Source organism: Sander lucioperca, chromosome 13 (genome assembly GCF_008315115.2).
Source record: "Sander lucioperca isolate FBNREF2018 chromosome 13, SLUC_FBN_1.2, whole genome shotgun sequence".
Taxonomy (NCBI): Eukaryota; Metazoa; Chordata; class Actinopteri; order Perciformes; family Percidae; genus Sander; species Sander lucioperca.
Window position 1 is genome coordinate 14,781,945 of NC_050185.1, and position 18,570 is coordinate 14,800,514.

At 41.6% G+C, this 18,570-nt stretch overlaps 1 protein-coding gene across 4 annotated transcripts in view; it reads left to right on the forward strand.

The window, feature by feature from the left end:
- The window catches only part of mtus2a (microtubule associated tumor suppressor candidate 2a), a 46,700-nt gene that overhangs the window by 225 nt on the left and 27,905 nt on the right, over positions 1-18,570 (forward strand). For 3 of the 4 annotated variants that reach the window (XM_031320246.2, XM_031320247.2, XM_031320248.2), the window contains exons 2-3: positions 13,857-16,161; positions 17,423-17,681. In XM_031320246.2, coding sequence (XP_031176106.1) covers positions 14,113-16,161; positions 17,423-17,681 — 2,308 coding nt within the window. In that variant the 5' untranslated portion in view covers positions 13,857-14,112. Of the gene's footprint in view, positions 1-190; positions 1,014-13,856; positions 16,162-17,422; positions 17,682-18,570 lie in introns of those variants that run through there. The other variant, XM_036009041.1, reaches the window with a different exon arrangement.

An 18,570-nucleotide genomic window follows, 5' to 3' on the forward strand; every position in this document is an offset into this window, starting at 1 on the left:
CTTCCCAGTATTTTTGTTTTGTTTTTTGCAACGATGCTTCGGAGTCGAGCATCGGTTTCTTGAAGAAGTGTCGCACGTATTTTGCCTGTATAGGATTCGGGTCTCGGTGCTGATTCGGTTCGCGCAGCATTCTAAGCTAAATACGGATCTAAATGTTTAGTTTTCGCAGGCTGATGCAGTGTAGCTTGTGGGGGAATTTGTGTTTCTGCATCAACAACAAAAAAGACTGTAATATGGAAGTTGACCCGCAGACAGCTATGTGGAGCAGTAGGAGAGCATAGCGTGCTGTGGTTGGAGAGAGAGTGAGGGCAGACAGGGAAGAGCAGGTTGCTGTGATGGATGGAGCAGGTCAAGTCTGTGGGTGATGCTAATGATCAGACATAGATTATCCAGGCTTTAGACCTGACTCCAGCTATGATCCACTGCACTGCGAGGTGACAACAAAGAGACTTTCAAGGAATTTGTATTTATTTTGTAAGAATTTGTATTTATTAGTTTTGGGCAATGTCTCATCGGATTGTATACTATAATCATTTCTGGCATCAAGAAAAAGAAACAAAAATGGAAGAACAAAAACAAAGCCCAATCCTTAAATGCCAGAACATGCCATTTGTTTTATAGTTGTGTTATAGGCTAGTGTTGTTAGGCTGACTCAGGCTTTAGCCATTTAATGGAAGTGTTCTTTGAATGATGAATATAATAAAGAGAAGCCTTGTTCAGAGACTGAACAAACCATCAAGGAAATCTTTTGCACGATTCAGCACAGATAGTGGTTTCATTTTGTAAAATACTTCCATTTTATTTCAGTTTGATCTTCTCCGCCTTTATTTACCACCAGACCTCACCCCTATTCTTTAGAATCTTCTAACTCCCGTGCAAAGCCCAAGGAGTCAAGTGTACAGTATTTTTTTGTGCTTTAGTTACTTTTGCAACGATTCCCATGTCCTCAGTCTCACCTTTAGGCTACTTAAAGGGGAGGGAGGAGAGGAAAGACACGAATGAATCAAACAAAGGTGAGAAGATTGAGGGCATGTCTTTCACATTCAGCTGTCTCTTGTTTTGATTGATCGGTGTCTGATGATCAGGTTGTCCTTGAGGCTGTGCAGGCAGATGTTTCCCTGTCTTTGTTCGGGTGTATCACTTTTGTTTACTTGACTTAAATTGTTCAGCTTTGCAACTGTGTGAGGGTTCACAGTACACCGTTTAGCATTTGGCTGAACTGCCCAGACATGTGGTCGATAGATTCTACCCTGTGCATAAAATATTCGTGAAAAGTGTGTTTTTTTTTGTTGAGTGAAGTTGTCTGCTGCTATTATCGATCCCAATATCAGAGACTTCCTGCATCTATGGATCTCCCAGTCCATCTTGCTAAATCTTGCCAATCCCTCCCAGTCATGTTAATGTGGAGGTTGACTCTGAATCAAAGCAGGACAGAAGAGCCTGTGGCCTTGGCTGTAGCTGCTGTTCCAGAGGCTGGTGCATGTGTGATTGATTCATTACATCTGACCTCTGCAACGTCTGAACAGCGATCAATTTAGCAGATCTCTGCCAGAAAAACCATCTCGCAGCAGTGTGTGTTTGTGTGTCTGCATGCATGTGTGTGTTTTGTTGAAGTGCTTAGCCTCAGGTGCCTATGTATGTGTGTGTGTGTGTTTCTGCAGGTAAGACAGTGTGTCACAAAGCCTGTGAGTGTAGTACACCAGTGCAACCTGCAAGGTCATTTTATAGGACAGAACAGAGGAGAAGAAGGAGGAGGGAGGTAGAGATGATAAGTGAAGGAGAGAGAGAAGTATGTCAGTATGCCTCTCAATTTTTATGTTATGTGTATTCCCAAGGAGTCTTTTTTTTGAACATGTATTGCTTCTTTTTTTTTTTATTTGGACAAACGTATTGTGCTTTTTGATACCACAGTGGTTTCTATGTTGAAGAATAGTAATGTGTATGGGAATATATTTTGTAGAAGTAGTTAAATGTGTGTTTGTGTGTGTGCATGCGCGCGTGTGTGTGTGTGTGTGTGTGTGTGTGTGTGTGTGCATGTGGGTTAATTCAGTGTGAATGAAGTGTCAACATACATGCAAACACACATTCTCAAATTCACGCTCTTTGTCTGCAAGGTGGCAATGAGGTTGTTGTAGCTCCTCCCCTGCAGTCACAGGCAGGACATCAGAGGGTGAATGGAGAGGCACGCCTCTGCTTATGACACACACACACACACACACACACACACACACACACACACACACACACTTCCCCGTTCTGTGAGGAGTCAACATGAAAGACCTTTATCACTTGTGTGTGTGCATGTGCATCCATTTGCTGAATTTGTGCAGTCAGTTTGACAGAAGTACTTTTTTCTTCACTGTTTTTAAATGTATTTTTGTGTAATTTAAATTATATTTGTCAGCAAGCTACAGCCCTTATTAAGCAAATAAATGCTACCCTATAAATGAAGCTGAAAGTAGTGTGTGTAGCAGTGTTTTTAGGACAGAGCTGTAAAGTGCTATACAGCCTTGACTGTAAAAAGCCACAGAATCATTCATTTTTTATGATACTTCTCCAGACTGTACATCTACATTCTTTTTGAACCTCATCTATGTTCCCAAAAGTAAACGTATATGTCAGAAAGGCAACATACTGTATGTGAATCCAAAAACTGAGCTTATTTCCTCAGGAGTTCTTTGCCCCGTCCTGTACTCTCTCATCTTCCTTTGTCCAATGTATGAAAACAATCTTTTTCATACACACACACACACACTGCCACTTCAAATCATTACCATAATTCTTTTGCACATCATCAACACCCCAAAAAAAACCTCAGCTCGCTCTATTCTTCGCTCACCTCTCACTGATCCTTTGCCAGTTTTCCCTCCCCCATACCCCTGGGGTTTGCCACTTGCACATTACACATGCATACACACACTCACTCATTGCAATACAAACTAAATCCCCCACACCCCCATTCCTCTCTACTCCCTCATCACTCTCTGTAACATCATTTCTTTCTATTATCATATTTTCCTAAAATAAATAGAAGTGACTCAGCCCGTCTAAGTGCACTGTGCTTTTCTTTGTCTGGGCTGCCTCACCTTCCCAGCTTTATGTCTGACTGTGTATGTCTGTGTGTGTTTGTGTGAGCATGTGCCAACTTCCTTACAGTCCCACAGAGAATTCCACTATCGTTGAATTCCTTCTCGGCAACTGCTCTGCATTTGAAGTGAACTCTTTTTCTCTCCTCTTTGTCCCCTCATACAGTTTTACCCACCAGTCATGCAAGAGTTAATTTTTCGCTGCGACAGGAGTGAGGGTAGTGGGTGGAGGGGCTTTGCTAATAACAATGCGGTGCAACCAGCAACCAGCGTGGACAGACACCGTTTTTCTACTCTCCTCCATGCCACCCCTGTCTATGTTTTAACTGTAGGGCTCAATGAACCAATAAACCCAAGTCTAATGTCTTCCTCCTTCTCCTTATTCTCTCCTACTGACTGTAGCAGTCAGTGTATTTCTAATCACATTAATCTCTTTTCCAGCTCCTCATTGCTTTTTGTTCCCAACTCATCTTATTCCCCTTGTCATTTCTCTTTTCATTTCCTGCACATTTGTCTTCCCTTTATCCATCTCAACTACAATTCATTCTCACAGGCTGTGTACCACATCAAAACCTGCAAAAGCAGGACAATATCTGATTTACTGGAGACTTATTCCCAGTACTTGCCAAAAGCAACACTGAAAAAATAAGAATTAAGGAGATTTTTCATCAGGAAGTGTGTTTTTTTTCTCCCAGTGAGAAGCTGTCTCTTTGTCACTGCCTGTGTGTGTAGTTGTGTGTGTAGGTGGTACACGTTTAATACAAAAAGTGACAGTCTTAGTTTAGGCTTTGAATGTTCTTCGTGATGTTCTGTTTTACTTTTTTAGTACAGCTTGTCATCTTTTCAGCTGTGTGAATAACAAAGAGACAAACCTTGTGTGTGAACATGCATTGATGGATGGATGTGTGAACACATGCCTCTATTTTTCATTTCGCTTTAGCTAATAAATCCTATTATTGGCATATTGTGATTTTCCGACAATTACATGCCGACATGCCCGCGCCCAATTCAGAAATAAATCAGCTTTTATTGCAGATGATCTGATTTTCCCATTCTCCTTATTCAGTTAGGTATGACCACCCACTCTGACCTGAGATCCTGCAGAAATCCTGTTACAGTTCCCCCTTGCGATATAGAATGACTCCCCTTGGGGTACAAAAAGGCGTCCGACTGTGTGTATGTGGGAGTGGAGTGGGAGAGAGAGACAGAGAAGGGGAGAGAGGAGGGATTATTTGGGCAGATGTAGTCTGTTGATGTGCCGTATGTAAGGGTGAAAATGGGATTGATCACTTCGCCCTGCCCTCATTAACTCTGTATTATTAAGGTGGAAGAGGAGATGGAGGAGGGAGGGAGAGGAGGAAAAGATAGAAACATTGTGGCTATGGAGCTGCTCTGTTGTTGTTTTCTTGATGCACATCTATACAAAAAGTGCAGAGCAGCCGAAGGATACTGGATATTTCCCAGTTCTTCTTCAGTGTTCTCTGTGATGGTGATAATTTTTGCTATGCATAGTGAGTTATTGCTTGGTTCACACATACAAACACTCAGGCACAGTTTAATGAATCACCACTTGTGAAATTCTGTCTACAGGGTGTCTATTGTGTCTTCTGTGAGTGTTTAGCTTATTTCAGTGCTATTTCTGTCTGTGTTGTGTTGCTGACAGGGATAGGAGGAGAAGAAATGGATGACTAAAGCTTAGCTTTTTTTCTGAATAGACTTTCTCACTAAGCTTTATCCTGCTGGGTGATTGTATGTGAATAGAATACAAAGTACAAGGAGAAGGGAATACTGTACTGCATTTCTTTTTTTCAAAATGGACAAGAGGGTGATTTCGGTGTGTGCAGCATTTGTCGGTTTATTTTCGAATGTACTTTCACACAAAACAACATTTCTAAGACAATACAGGGAAGTGTACAAGGACATGCAATGAGAATGTCATTAGACATTAATTACATGCTTGTAAAGCGCATGTGCTGTATTAAAAGGATTGGAGTTTACGGATAACTGCTACACTGCATTTTAATGTAAATCTTGCACTAAATCTAATTATGTCATGTGCTAACACTCAGGAGTCATAAATTATGGTTATTCACATGTCGCCGCTCTGTCCATTTGTGTTCCCGCCTTCTCTTTTGCTTCTATTTCAGTGTTCTGGAATTCACATCTCTGCAGAAGTAGGTGTGTGTAAATATGGATGAAAGAGAGATGGCACAGGAGAACTGTGTGTGTCGTTGGGGTTCCCCTGGGACCGGGGAGCTATAAAACCTGTCTGCTCTCCAGTGGGGGAGGAGAGGAATAAAGCAAAGTGCCAAAGACAAATGGCTTCTGTAATAGCCACATGTGCTACTGGACCGACAACAAAGACGCTGAGAGTGTGCGTATGCGTGTGTTGAAGTGTGTGTCTGTGCAGGTGAGTGTGTTTGTGAGAGAAACAATGCACTCATATGCACATACAGTCTTTATGTTGTCACATGTCTACACATGCTTTGGAAAATGCAAACCAACTCACTGACTGACACAAGAAAAAGGGGTTGTGTGTTACACTTCCTACCTGGCTTGACTTTACAGGCTCATTGAGATAAAGATGTATGAGATTCTGCTGCAAGTGCTACAACATTTCCTCTGCAATACATCTCTGTGCAGCACTTAACTGATCCACTGAATAAAAATAAGATTGTTGACAATTGAAATCTCCTCATTCTCTCTATTCTGATTCTCAGTCATGAAATGGTTTCAGGGACTGTACAAAAACTACTGGGGTGGGGAGGAGAGTTGAATTTGAAAGCAAGACCCTCCCCATCATTATAAAGATTTTCTTTTATTTATTTCTTTTATTTGTTGTCGCCCCACTGCCTCATTCCACTTAATTAAAACATATATGCATTAGGTCAGACAATGCTGTATCTGAGAAGTCTGAGATCAGATGTCTGATTGTCCCTCAGATCAAGTAAGTGATACATGATTCAAGCAGCTGTCTAAAAAAGCACAGCCTTAAATATCAAAATAAAAGCTATATTTGTAGTGTAAGAATTGTATTGTATTTTATATAATACATCTCAAAAGAAAGAATCTTGAATGAGAAAAAGTTGAGACGGTCCCCTGCTCTCTGGCTACCTTCCCTTCAGCAAAATTAAGAAATACAAATCCTGCCCGTTCTCTGACCCCTTCTCCCCTACCAGTAATTTTCATACAGTCCCTAAGAGAGAACCAAAGATAGGATATGCCACTTATATAGGTACCACTTAGATTCTAGATTACTTCACTCTGCACTCCTGGACTTATATCAGTAAGTCACTTCAGAATGGGGCTTTATAGCTCGTACTATAGAGGTTCAAATTATGTTTTCCCTTCCATCAGCCTAATTATAAAGCAGTAGCTCTGCTGCGTCAACTCTCTTCCTCTTTGTATCCATCTGCATGTCTCATCACTCCCACCTCCTGTCTGTCTCACTTTTCACCCACACAGACCTGTTCACATTCAGAGAAGAAAAAGAGAGGATGGGGAAGGTCTTTCTCTTTTCCATTTCTACTCCATTCTATATTGTGTTTCTCCATTTCCAGTCCCTTCATAATGTTGTATTCTTAGCTCGTCCTTTCCCACCTTCTGAGATGATGCAGCACTTGATAGGTTAGGAACTCTGTGAAAACCACAAATTCCTGTCCTTCACTGAATTTGATCACTGCTGAGATACCGTCTTATCTTGCCCCATCCTCTCATCACTTCAGCGGTCCGTCTATCTACCCTCTTGCAGGAATAGGATTGCTCCTATATGAGCAAGTGGGGGGGAAAACAAACCTGGCTTTCACTCAGCTATTCTACTGTGTGTATTTTGTGTGCACTACATGTTCCCGTGGCTGCACATATCTTTATCCATGGCTGCGCATTCACTGTTATCCTGAATTAGTTGACTTTACTAGACATTTGCGTGGAAACCCGTTGCCTTAAACCGTTTTCACACAAGGTGAAACGTAACAGGTTCAGTTGTATTAACACAGAGCGGTAAGTTTATGCAGTAGACAAATCAAGTTTACATTAGTAGTCATTACTAAAAATAATTATTAAACTTTTTTCTGGAGTCATGTTGTCTAAAATAAGCATGTTAAAGGTGCAATATATGTAATATATTTACTGTATTAAAGGTCCAGTTTGTAACGTGTTTAGTTGTTCATTATCAAAATCTGGTTACCCGTTCACAAACTTGTCCTTTTTCATGAATATTGAATATTCAATGAATATTTACCTCCACCATCAATTCCAATTATTCCTTTTGGCTTGAAATTTTACATTTGCATTCGCATGAACTGGGGTAGACGCTCCATATTCATGCACCATCTTGGAATACGTTTGCCGGTAAGAGACATACAGGACATACTGCTCCGCTTTTCGCGTTTTCGCTGTCACATGATAAACTCACAGGTGCCGCTAATGCTGCTAATGGGTATCGTCGCGTCCCAGCTCCAGCAAGTTTGAAGAAGGAAACATGGAGGACCACACGTATTCAAAATCAAAATTTCAGGAACAGGAGTCTTCTTCTTCGCCCAGAAAAAGAAAAAGGATAGTGAAAAGAGCAAGAGACCGGCTTTTTGAAGCGTGAAGGCTACTATAGCTGTAATACGTACTTTAAACTGCGTGGTGCGAGAGAGTTGATTGCGATATATGATCTCAACGCTAGATAGGAGAAATTACTACACATTGGACCTTTAAATCCAAAAATGACCACAATATGTCATCAGATATTAAGGAAACATGCTAAGTTGAAATACTATCTTTTCTGACAACAATGCTAAATTCAGTATTTTCTCCTTTCAAATTTCTGTGACGGAAAGTCTGTTTGTGTTTTGGCCTGTGTGTTGGTATCAACTGCCCAGTTTGACAGCCAGGCTGGGTTTCTAGATAAACCTTTAAAAACGTAAACCCAGCGCGCTACAGCTGTAACGTTAGTACAGCCATGAAAGCAGCAAACAAATTAACAGGATCAACGGAGATAGATTATACCCGACCTAAAAAAAGTCATTGTTTCTAAACAGTTGCATGACCGGAGACGTAACAAACCCCGGGTAAATATTGGAGATGTATTTGAAAGATGGAAACAGCTTAGAGCCCAAAAGGACACAAAGTTGGCTAATTTCCTCCTGAACAGGTAAGCATTAAGCTTCAGGCTAATTTATCATGGATACTAGGGACGGGCATGTTCAGTCATTTCAACATTTATGTACTCACGTTGAATTATATAGGGTACTCAAGTTGGTTTATAGCAAAAACTATTGAGACAGCCAGTGAACTGATCCCGACTGGTCCTGGCTAACGCCGCCATGCTAACACACCAGAACTGCTAACCAGTACTCTGAATTTGGACTGCAGTAACTATTTTAAACACTAGGTGTAAGTATTACATATTGCACCTTAAAGTTAAACATGCAAAGAAACATAACAAATATTAAACATTAGGTTACTTAAATACTAAAGAATTAAATTGCTTCTATAAATATTGTTTTTTCTTTATGACAATATAACTAAGAATGATATATTCAGCTCATTTCTTTCAAAATAAACAAAAGAGGCATACAGTCAGCACACACCATTGTAAATATTTAATGTATTACAATGTATGGAAACTTTCACCCAGTACATAGAGTCAACAACTTCTAATCTGATTGTCTGACATTTCAAATACAGTCACTGCCCAGATCCCATCAGTCTCCACCCAAGTCTCCGTCATGGTGCAACAATAAATGTAGATAAACATGAACACTAAATCAACCATACAAAACTAAAACCCAGATAATTTAATTGCATACCCAAAACATTAACAGAACATTATTTAAACACACTTTAACTAGGACAGAAACCATTCAGAACATATTTTTTTCTTCCAATGAGCCTTTGCAATTCAAATGACCCCGCCCCTCCCATATATACTTAAGATCCTTAGTTATCTTTGCTTAATATGATCTGTGCACTGCATATTTAAGCTGATTATTACAAACAACTAATGTGGTTTAGTAATGAATGTGTTTTTTAACAAACCTTGAAAGAATAAGTAGAGACCACTAAAAACTTTAATTACAACTAAATCTGGGTTTACAGTGGTGGTGTGAGTTCCCATGTGAAAGCATTGCACAGCAGAATGTATGCATGAGCTGAGAGTGTAAAAGCATGAAGCTGACCTTCTAACGCTGACCCTTTTTTCCTGATGGAAGACGCAGGGGTCAGGACGTGTATTCTCCAAATCCCAGGGATATGGCATTGCCATGACAACAAAAGAAGGGCAGTTTTTTCCTTCTGTTGTTTTCCCAGAGTAGTTCAGACCGAGACGTTACATCAACTCGGTGAAACAAAGGTGAAACAAAGCCTATACCTTCATTACTTATTCCAGCCCAGATCAACTGAGCATGTGCAGAAATAATATCTTCTGTCTTCTTGTCTTGTTCTATCTGGAAATCCATCAAAAAGTCAAAACCAATAGCTCTTTTAAACATTTAAATTCTGGAAAAGAATTTACTATATCATCAGAAGGTAAATATATTTATTACTTATTTATTCATTGTGGATAACTGGTAAAGGAATACATTAGCTACTATATTTGCTTGGAGCACTGTTGGCAACTGTGTATAAACAACTCATGTAGCCAGAAATGGTCCCTGTGTACTTACTCTCTTTAATGCAGTGTCTCCTCTGCTAAAAGAGAAGGGGCTTGGTGATCAAAGATGTTCATATTTGTTACACTTGTAATTGCATAATTCATATTCCAGTTAAAGGAAACATCAGCTCCTCATCAACAGCAGTCCTGCTTCATCCCCTCACTCCCATGTGATCCTTTTTACTTTTCACATCTATGTCACCAACATAAGGCAGTGCGACAGCAGAGAGAACTTCAATTTCTTTTTTTCAAACAAATGTCTTCTGAAGCATCACAAGATGCACCAGATTTTTTATGTTTTTTTATCATCACAACAGGTCATTTTATTCACATAGTCAGGCAGGTTCTTTTGTTCTCTCTCTCTGATTATGTTTAGGGTTTTGCCAGATTGGTTTTGTCTGCCTCTGCTGCGAGGTGATGTGCAGCCTATTGTGGTTCATTCACTGTGACCAAGCTTAGTGCTCAGCCTCCCAAGACTGCTGTCATCAGCACAACCTCTGGTACTACATCAGTGCCGTAATTGATCTGCCACCATGTCCTCTCAGAGAATTCTCTTAACTCTGTCTCTCTCCCTCTCCAATTCCTCTCCTTCCCGCCTCTTTGAATTGTGTTTTATAATTAGCTAATTATTTGATTGTGTGCCCCAGCTAAGGGTAAATATTAGCAGTGTTCACAGTTAATACGGAAGACAGTGTGCGGATTATAATACATGCTGTTTGTCAACCACAATGAATTTTTCCTCTGCCTCTCTGCAGTCACTGATCTCAATCAGAATATTACCAGTAGAGGAAAGAAATGCTTATTTTGACCAATATCAACATCTGATCATATAATACAGTGGCAAGTGAACATGTATGTTAAAGTGTTCAAAGTTGATATTTGGTTAAAATGTTTTTTCGAATTGCGATGCAAAACAACCTTTTAACAGACTCTTCAGGAAAATATGTCCAAATTACTTCTAAGATTACCTTCAGGAACACAAATCATATCCTTGAATGTTTCCCCTGCCAGTGCATTTGGACAAACTGTAGCTCTGCACCCAGTTGGAGCAGCATCAGAAGCGCCGCAGGCATTGAGAGCTTCCTTCCTATCAGTTCACTGCCACTGGACACATGGAGAAGGCACCTGCTAATGAGTACACACTCCCCAACTGCACATATAATTAGAGGGTGGGAGTTCTATTTGAACATTGGAAACTACTCCAATATTCAGCGTAATGGTTTGAAGACATATTTGACTACATAATGAACACCTTGGTCTAAATATACAACATTCACTGCCTACACAGACAAGATGATTGCAAATAACTTTGGTCTATATTAGATCTGTGTATGATGTAGGAAATAGGCTATGTTTTACAAACAAATAAACAAAAGATACTTGCTGTGCAAATGGAGTCCATTAATATTCTGCAGTTTTAATGTGTCTGGTTCAAGGCAGAAGGAGAATTCCTCACAGGACTTTTGTATAATTATGGAGAGAATGAGGTGTTGTCAGAGTCACTAAAGTTTCGTTGATGTGTGTGTTACGGCCTCCATTTAAAAGGAACAAACCAAGGCTCAAAAGGGATTAGAGGATGCAACATATAAAAAGGATGCCAGACACAAAGTTAAGAATTAACCAACAAGCTTTATTAAATAAAGAATATTCCCAAAAGTAACAAACAAGGAAAAACAAAAGGGACTGGAGACCCTGGCCAAAAAGAACAACAAAGATGTGAAGAAGCTGGACCAACCTCGCAGTGGGCCGTCGCTCCCCACGTCTCCCCCTAAACTACCTAAAAAAGGAAAACTAATCCTAGAACAAACAAAAAAGATGAATAAGTGAACTACCGGTAACTTCCAGCCCAAACGAACACAATAAACTAAAATAAGAAAATATCCGGTACCTAGTAAATAAACTCCAGCAAACTCCTTGCTGGGATTGACTCGGTAGGGATGCTATTTATTGCCGGCGAATCACCCAAATCAATTTCATGCTGCAGCACATGGGTTTTAGTTGGCACATCTGAAAACAGAGAGATATGAGAACTTATTAGACTGACCACATCCTTATGCTGAATCTGAGTCAAATGCGGAAAACTCTCATCAAGTTTGGACAAGATTTCTGAATTTGTCAACCGTCCTTGAACAACGGCACTGGACGGACCAACAACATCCTCAACATCAGACATCGTCAGAGCTGTCAGGGCCACTGTGGAATCAGCACCGGACAAGGCCACAGTTGCCTTGGCCTCATCAATCATTTCAGCACTGGACAGCGCCACGACCGCTTTGACCGCACTGACAGAGGACTGAGGGCTAGCTTCCCTGTCCAGATATGGCTTCAACATATTTATGTGACACAACCTACTTCGCCGACGACGTTCCGGACGAGCCCCTAAATATGTTACGGCCTCCATTTAAAGGAATAAACTAAGGCTCAAAAGGGATTGGAGGATGCAACATATAAAAAGGATGCCAGACACAAAGTTAAGAATTAACCAACAAACTTTATTAAATAAAGAATATTCCCAAAAGTAACAAACAAGGAAAAACAAAAGGGACTGGAGACCCCAGCCAAAAAGAACAAAAGATGGGAAGATGTTGGACCAACCTCACAGTGGGCCGTCGCTCCCCACGTCTCCCCCTAAACTACCTAAAAAAAGGAAAACAAACAAAAAAGACGAATAACTGAACTACCTGTAACCTCCAGCCCAAACTAACACAATAAACTAAAATAACAAAACTCCAGCACCTAAATGTGCATGGAGGTTGGGAAAACACAAACCTGCTTGTTGTGGAGAAAAAAAAGATAGGGAGAAAACTTCTCACTGGTGTGCTGCTGGTGCGCTCTCCATGTGCCCCCTGTCCCTTCACTCTCTGCCTTCTTATCACCTCCCCCACTCTACCTGAGCATTGATTACACTCAGGTATGCAACAGGCAGAGGGAGGAGGGCAGAATGAGGAACAGAGAGAGAGACAGACAGAGGGAGAAAACAAGACACACACACACATACACACACACACACACACACACACGAGGCACATGTAACAGTGTGGTTGTTTATTAATTTGTGTTTTTTTTTAATACTGCTGGGATTAAACTAACCTGCGATCGTCATGCTATGACAACGGCTCTTTGCCCTCCCCGCCATCTGCTCATCTATTGACTGTACATGTTTCAATGGAACCACAGACAGTCGGTTACTTTAAAATGGTGTCTACTCAGAGCAACATAACAATCTCAGTTTTCTGTACATCCTGCAGAACGTAGCCTTTAAATGAAGCAGGATGTGCTGTTGCTCTGTACGAGCGAATCGTGGCATTAGCTAAATCAGCCATATGGCATGTTAAAGAGGACATGCTGAGAGAATGTGTTAACCCTCCTACAGTGATCAGACCTACAGTATGGATTTATCCCTCCTGAGCTGGTGTTTTTACACCCACACATAATTTTCACGCTTTTCATGTTGGTAACATGCATACACTTGATATTAGAGACAGCGTTTGTATGTATATTCTATTACTCTTTAATCATACTGTTAGTGCAGATGTTTTCACCCTATCCTCATTCTGCCTTCTATTTTTCATTGTCTCTTGAGGAATAAAGCTCATTACAAAACACTTCCCACCCTTCTCTCTCTTCCTCCTCGCCTGTCTTCATCCGATACCCCAAGGGTTATTCCACTTACATACAAACAGTCTGTAGCCTCTCAGCTATCTGCCACTTCTCTCTTCACTTATATCTTTATATCATGTCATAGTTTGATAATTGCATTCCTATTATGAGTGCTGTACTACTCTTGCTGGTTACAAAACAGACATTATCACTATATAAGATTACTACTACTATTACTAAACGTATAAGATGCAAATGCCTTTAAAATCGAAGGTAGTTCCAAGACTTACCCACTTCCTGTTGTGCTTCCAGTGTCTTTTTGTCCCATGGGCAGCCAGTAAAGAGCACAAGATTGTGGACTGTGCACAGCTGATTTCAGAAATTGCTGTTACCCAGACCAGATTAAATACAAAACACCTTAAGTGGCTCTGTATGGGAAAAAAAGACTGAATGGGTTCTGCAGAACTGGCTGCATTTCAAGGATTCATATTGCCCTTTCTTACAGTTTCCTTTCTTGTCTTTTATTTCAGATTGAACCGTCCTCTATTTCCATGAAGAGCCATCAAAGACAGCTTTGTTAACTCACAGTAAATGCCAGATAAGTGGTGAGTGGAAGTAAAATAGGTTCCATGAGATGACATTTCGTCCTTGGAATAATCACCTGAAGGGCCATCACCACTCAGACCCTGAAGAGGAGAGACAGAGAGAGAATAAACACTTGTAACTCCATAGATGGCCTCAACAGCCTGCAGGTGTCTTTGAGCGCGCCAAAAGAATCGGTCCGACATGAGCATCCCAACTGGTTTTCAGGGACTGAGGGTCAATGTTGATAGAGGAGAAAAGATTGGAAATAAAAGCCAAATTCAGTTCCCCCAATCTGGAGATGATAATGCCAATCGATTATCTTTAATTGGTGATCAAGAAGGGAGAGGATTGATAGAGGACACAGGTTACAGCACAACCTCCATCCCCCCATTGGTTTCACAGAGTGAATCCCCCAACAAGTTAGTGATCTGGGGCTCTGGGCAGCAATGTTTGGAGCCTGAGCTCAGAGAATTTGAGCTTTTGGAGTGTCAGGAGATACATACATTCTTAGGAAACAGGGATCAGGAGGTGGAGGAGGAGGATGACGATGGAGGAAGTATGAGGGATGGAAAGGATGAGGGTCCCATGTCCATATCCTCAAGCTCAACTGCCAGCTCTGCTTCGACGGGTGTGAGGAGAAATGACAATGACAACAACAAAGTGGAGAGCAGGATAGAGAGGGGCAAAGAGGTGCAGAAAAGGATTGCCTGTCATAGCACAGAAGAACTAGACACATGTGTGACAAGCTCAATAGAGAAAAGGGACACCAGGTCAGGCAGAGACAGGGAGAGACGAAGGGGAGGTCTAAAGGAATCCAAGTCTGAGACAAATGTGTTTGTCTCCAGTTTGTCAGCTGTTTCCCTCAGCGGGAGCCTTTCAAGTGCTCTGGATAGCAGCGGAGAAGTGCAGTCTTTCGTCCCTCTGTCCAACTCCAAGACCAACCCTTATCCCAATACAACCAACACTACCTCAGCTCAGACCAGAAGAAGGGCAGCCCCTGTAGATGCCAACCAGAACTCCCCACCACTGCATCCTCAGCAGAAACATGGCAGTCCCCAATACTACAGCCAAGATCAGAGACAGGAGGAGGGAAGTTATCATCGTAACGGATTTTCCTCTGATGGGGGGCTGGGCCAAAGGAGGAAGGCAGGATTTGAGGAGAGGGTGCTGCCACCACGACGGCAACAGCTCGTCAGACCCCTCTGTCAGACAGAGGTGGGAAGAGCGAGGAGCTTAGCAGAGCCCAATGCTCATCAAGCTGAGACAGGGCAACCTTCTTCCCCAAACCCCTCTCCAGATTCACAGAGTAATGGGTCAAACAGAAAGTTTACGAAATCGTCTTTACGTGAACCATCAGATTTCTCCAACCTGTACAAAGCACCTGGAGTCTTACAGCCCAGGCAGCCCAACCAGGCAGCCCAGAGGGAGGCTCTACCTGTGGAAAAACATTTTGCTCCAACTGCATGGTGTAATTCAAGTCCTTCAAATCCTTCCACTTTAGAGAAGAAACCCCAGACTCAGCTCACATACAGAAGGAATTGCTCTAGTCCCAACAGGACGGGGGTTGATTCCAGGTCATCTACCCCTCCCCACTCCCCTCTCAGGACACCCCAGGGTTCACCACGCAAGCAACCTTCCATGTACCTCGTTTCCAGGAATGTCCCTGGAGTGGTTAGACACATCCCGTCAGGATGCAACTCTGCTGTAACGACATCAGCTCAGGGCTATGGCAACAGTTGCATGAGAGCACCAGTCAAAACAAATACAAGCACAAGTGGAATCCCTAAAGCACCTCTTAACAACCAGCAGAGCTCTAACCACAACCCGAGCCCCAAAGAGAGCTCCCCATCACCTAAACTTAAACCTAAAGGAGTTCGGCCCAAAATTATTACATGTGTTCGAAAGAATCCTCAGTTTAAGCCTCAGGCTGCTGACGGACCTTATCAGGTATCCTCTCTACCATCCAGGCTGTCAGCATACACACACGGCCAGACACCCACTTCCTTCAAAGACACCCCTAAAGACCCCTGCAAGCCCGACGCAGAAACCAGAGGAGCCCCAGTACTCAGTGCCTCCAATCTGCTTTATGACAAGTACCGCCAAGAGATGCAGACAAACATCTTCCCATCAGGAATGCTGAGCAGAAGTATCAGGACCCCTGGACACACAAACACCGTCCCCCCTTCACACACACACAGCCACACGGCACCCTCGAAACTGGGTAGCAACTTCTACGGGGCACCATCAGAGGTTAGTATTATGTATAGCCTTTTCTGTAAGTATCTGATTTCAAGGCCTTTATTAAAAATCTTTTTTGTAAGAATGAAGCCTGCATTCCGACTTATATTATGGTTTGGAATTGTGCTTATTCTCATTCAACAAAAGCCTTTCTATCATGTTGAGATTTAGCACAATCCACTATCACAGCACATTCACACAAACGGCAAAAAAAAGGATAGGATTTGATTATGATGTTTCCCATATCAATTAGCAGGAGATAATTACTTTTACTTTATCTTCTGTTAATTGTGTTGATTCTGCATACCAGTTTCACTAGCTGAAGTCCATAATTCTATCCCACAGTAAACTATGTATAATTGATCACAGATCTTCTGCATTTTATACCCACTCTCTCAAGAGCTGCTCATTATCACTTCAAAATGATCCCTTATTGATTCTGATTTAATAGCTTCATTTGGCATTCACATCCATACAGCTTCAAACACCAACATGTGGAAATAAATAGTTAATGTATTTTGAAGTACAAAGCCCACAGTGACAAGAGGATTCGCAGTGCTTTATATGTCACTGCATGCACGTTAGCATTTTGTCCAGTACACAGGCCGTTGAGAGAAAACACAAATTATGCTGGTGATGTTAAACAGCTCATGTTTCTGGTGCTCAGTTTCCCTGCATGATTATTACTTCTACTCACAGCCTACAACATAGCTGTGGAAACACTCCGAGATGGAATCATTCTTGTTATCAATTATTATCTAATGCACATTATATCAGCCCTATTATATCATTATGTTTTTCTTTATTCATACAGAATTTTTGATGACAAACAGACTTACAGTACGTTTATATGGATACAATGATTTATGTCAAATATAATTATGGTTTTGGCTAATTGCAGGGTGCAACATATGTTTTGCTGCTCAATCTGTCCACACTATCACAGGAAAAATATACAATATTTTAACATGTCATGGCAGCCAGACTTTGCTGGTTAACACATTGGCATGTATGCGGACGCCAACAGAAAATCCCAATAGGTGCCCTTTATATGACACACTCTATTTATATCTGTGAAAGCTGAAAGGTATTTTCACAGTCATAGCAAACACATGAATGTATCAAACAAGAATTCTCCCTGTATTATCATTATTCACATTAACTTTGACCCTTTGCTTGACACACTTAATATTTCTTTTCTGTTTCAGGGGCCCAGGGTACATACTATTTGATAATAGTATTTTTAAGTTAATTTCATTATTTTGATCTCTAGGTGGGGCGATCTGCCAGTTTTAAAGGGAGTACTGCTGAGGATGCGCTGTTGTCACGGACGGCCGCTCAGGCCGGAGGGAGTGGCAGCCTCCTGCGCTCCGGCAGAGGTCTGCGTCTGGGCCTCGGAGCTGTCACCAGGACGACTACGGGCTCAGCCAAGGGCAGAGGACCTGGTCAAGTTCAGAGGTCAACACTGATCTTCAGCCAGCCAGTCCAACCTGTCAGCCCAGCAACCAGTCAGAAAACCCAAGATAATACAGGTAAGAGATTTCCCCACATTATGTTTCAGAGCATGTTAACATTTCCTCACAGAAAGAATACCAGACAGAGATGGCCTCTTTTGATTGTGTCAGATTATATTTCAGCAACCAAAAATTTGACACACTAGAGAGCTACTTTATCTCCCTTCTCCTTTGTAGCAACGAGCAGCGGTGGGACTGTTCCCCACCTCATATTGGCCTGAGATGAAGGCAGCTCATTAAAATGCATTCTCTGAGATTCCTTTTGGCTGATCTGATTGGAGGGCTCTAAGAAAGAAATACTCTGAGGGGACTTTTTCTGCTCCAAAAGGCTGCCATCTGCAAAACAAAATAAGTAAATAAATAAAAGCTCGCTCACACTTTCTCTTAACACACAGCAAATTTCTAATTTAAATGATTCAGATACCACCTCTGACTGCTGAATATTCAAGTATGAAATTTGCTCATCGCCCTGCACACTGCTGGAAGGCTCTGCCATTTATCACCTCAAATGCATATTTGAACTGCTCTCTCCTTGAGTGCAATAACCCAGACACACAGTGAAAATTACACAGAGACATACAGAGAGAGACACCCATAACAGAAACTGCACATACAGAATTGATCAGTATAGTGTTATGATGTGCCAGGCTTTCTTATCATAATCCCTATTAATACATATGTTTGGTGTCTCAGTACTGCTTGGGCCTCTGGGAATTACAGGCTTTGAAGTGCACAGCAATTAACGTTTAAGTAACGCCAGTATCTTTCTGCTGGAATCATCTCTCATCCCTGCTGTACCCTGGCCTGCACACACTGCATGGATAAACACCAGCTAAAATATATACTGTTTATGTAGCATGTGTCTACCCTTGTGTTTATAGGTCATGTTATAAAGGGATTTCTGTTG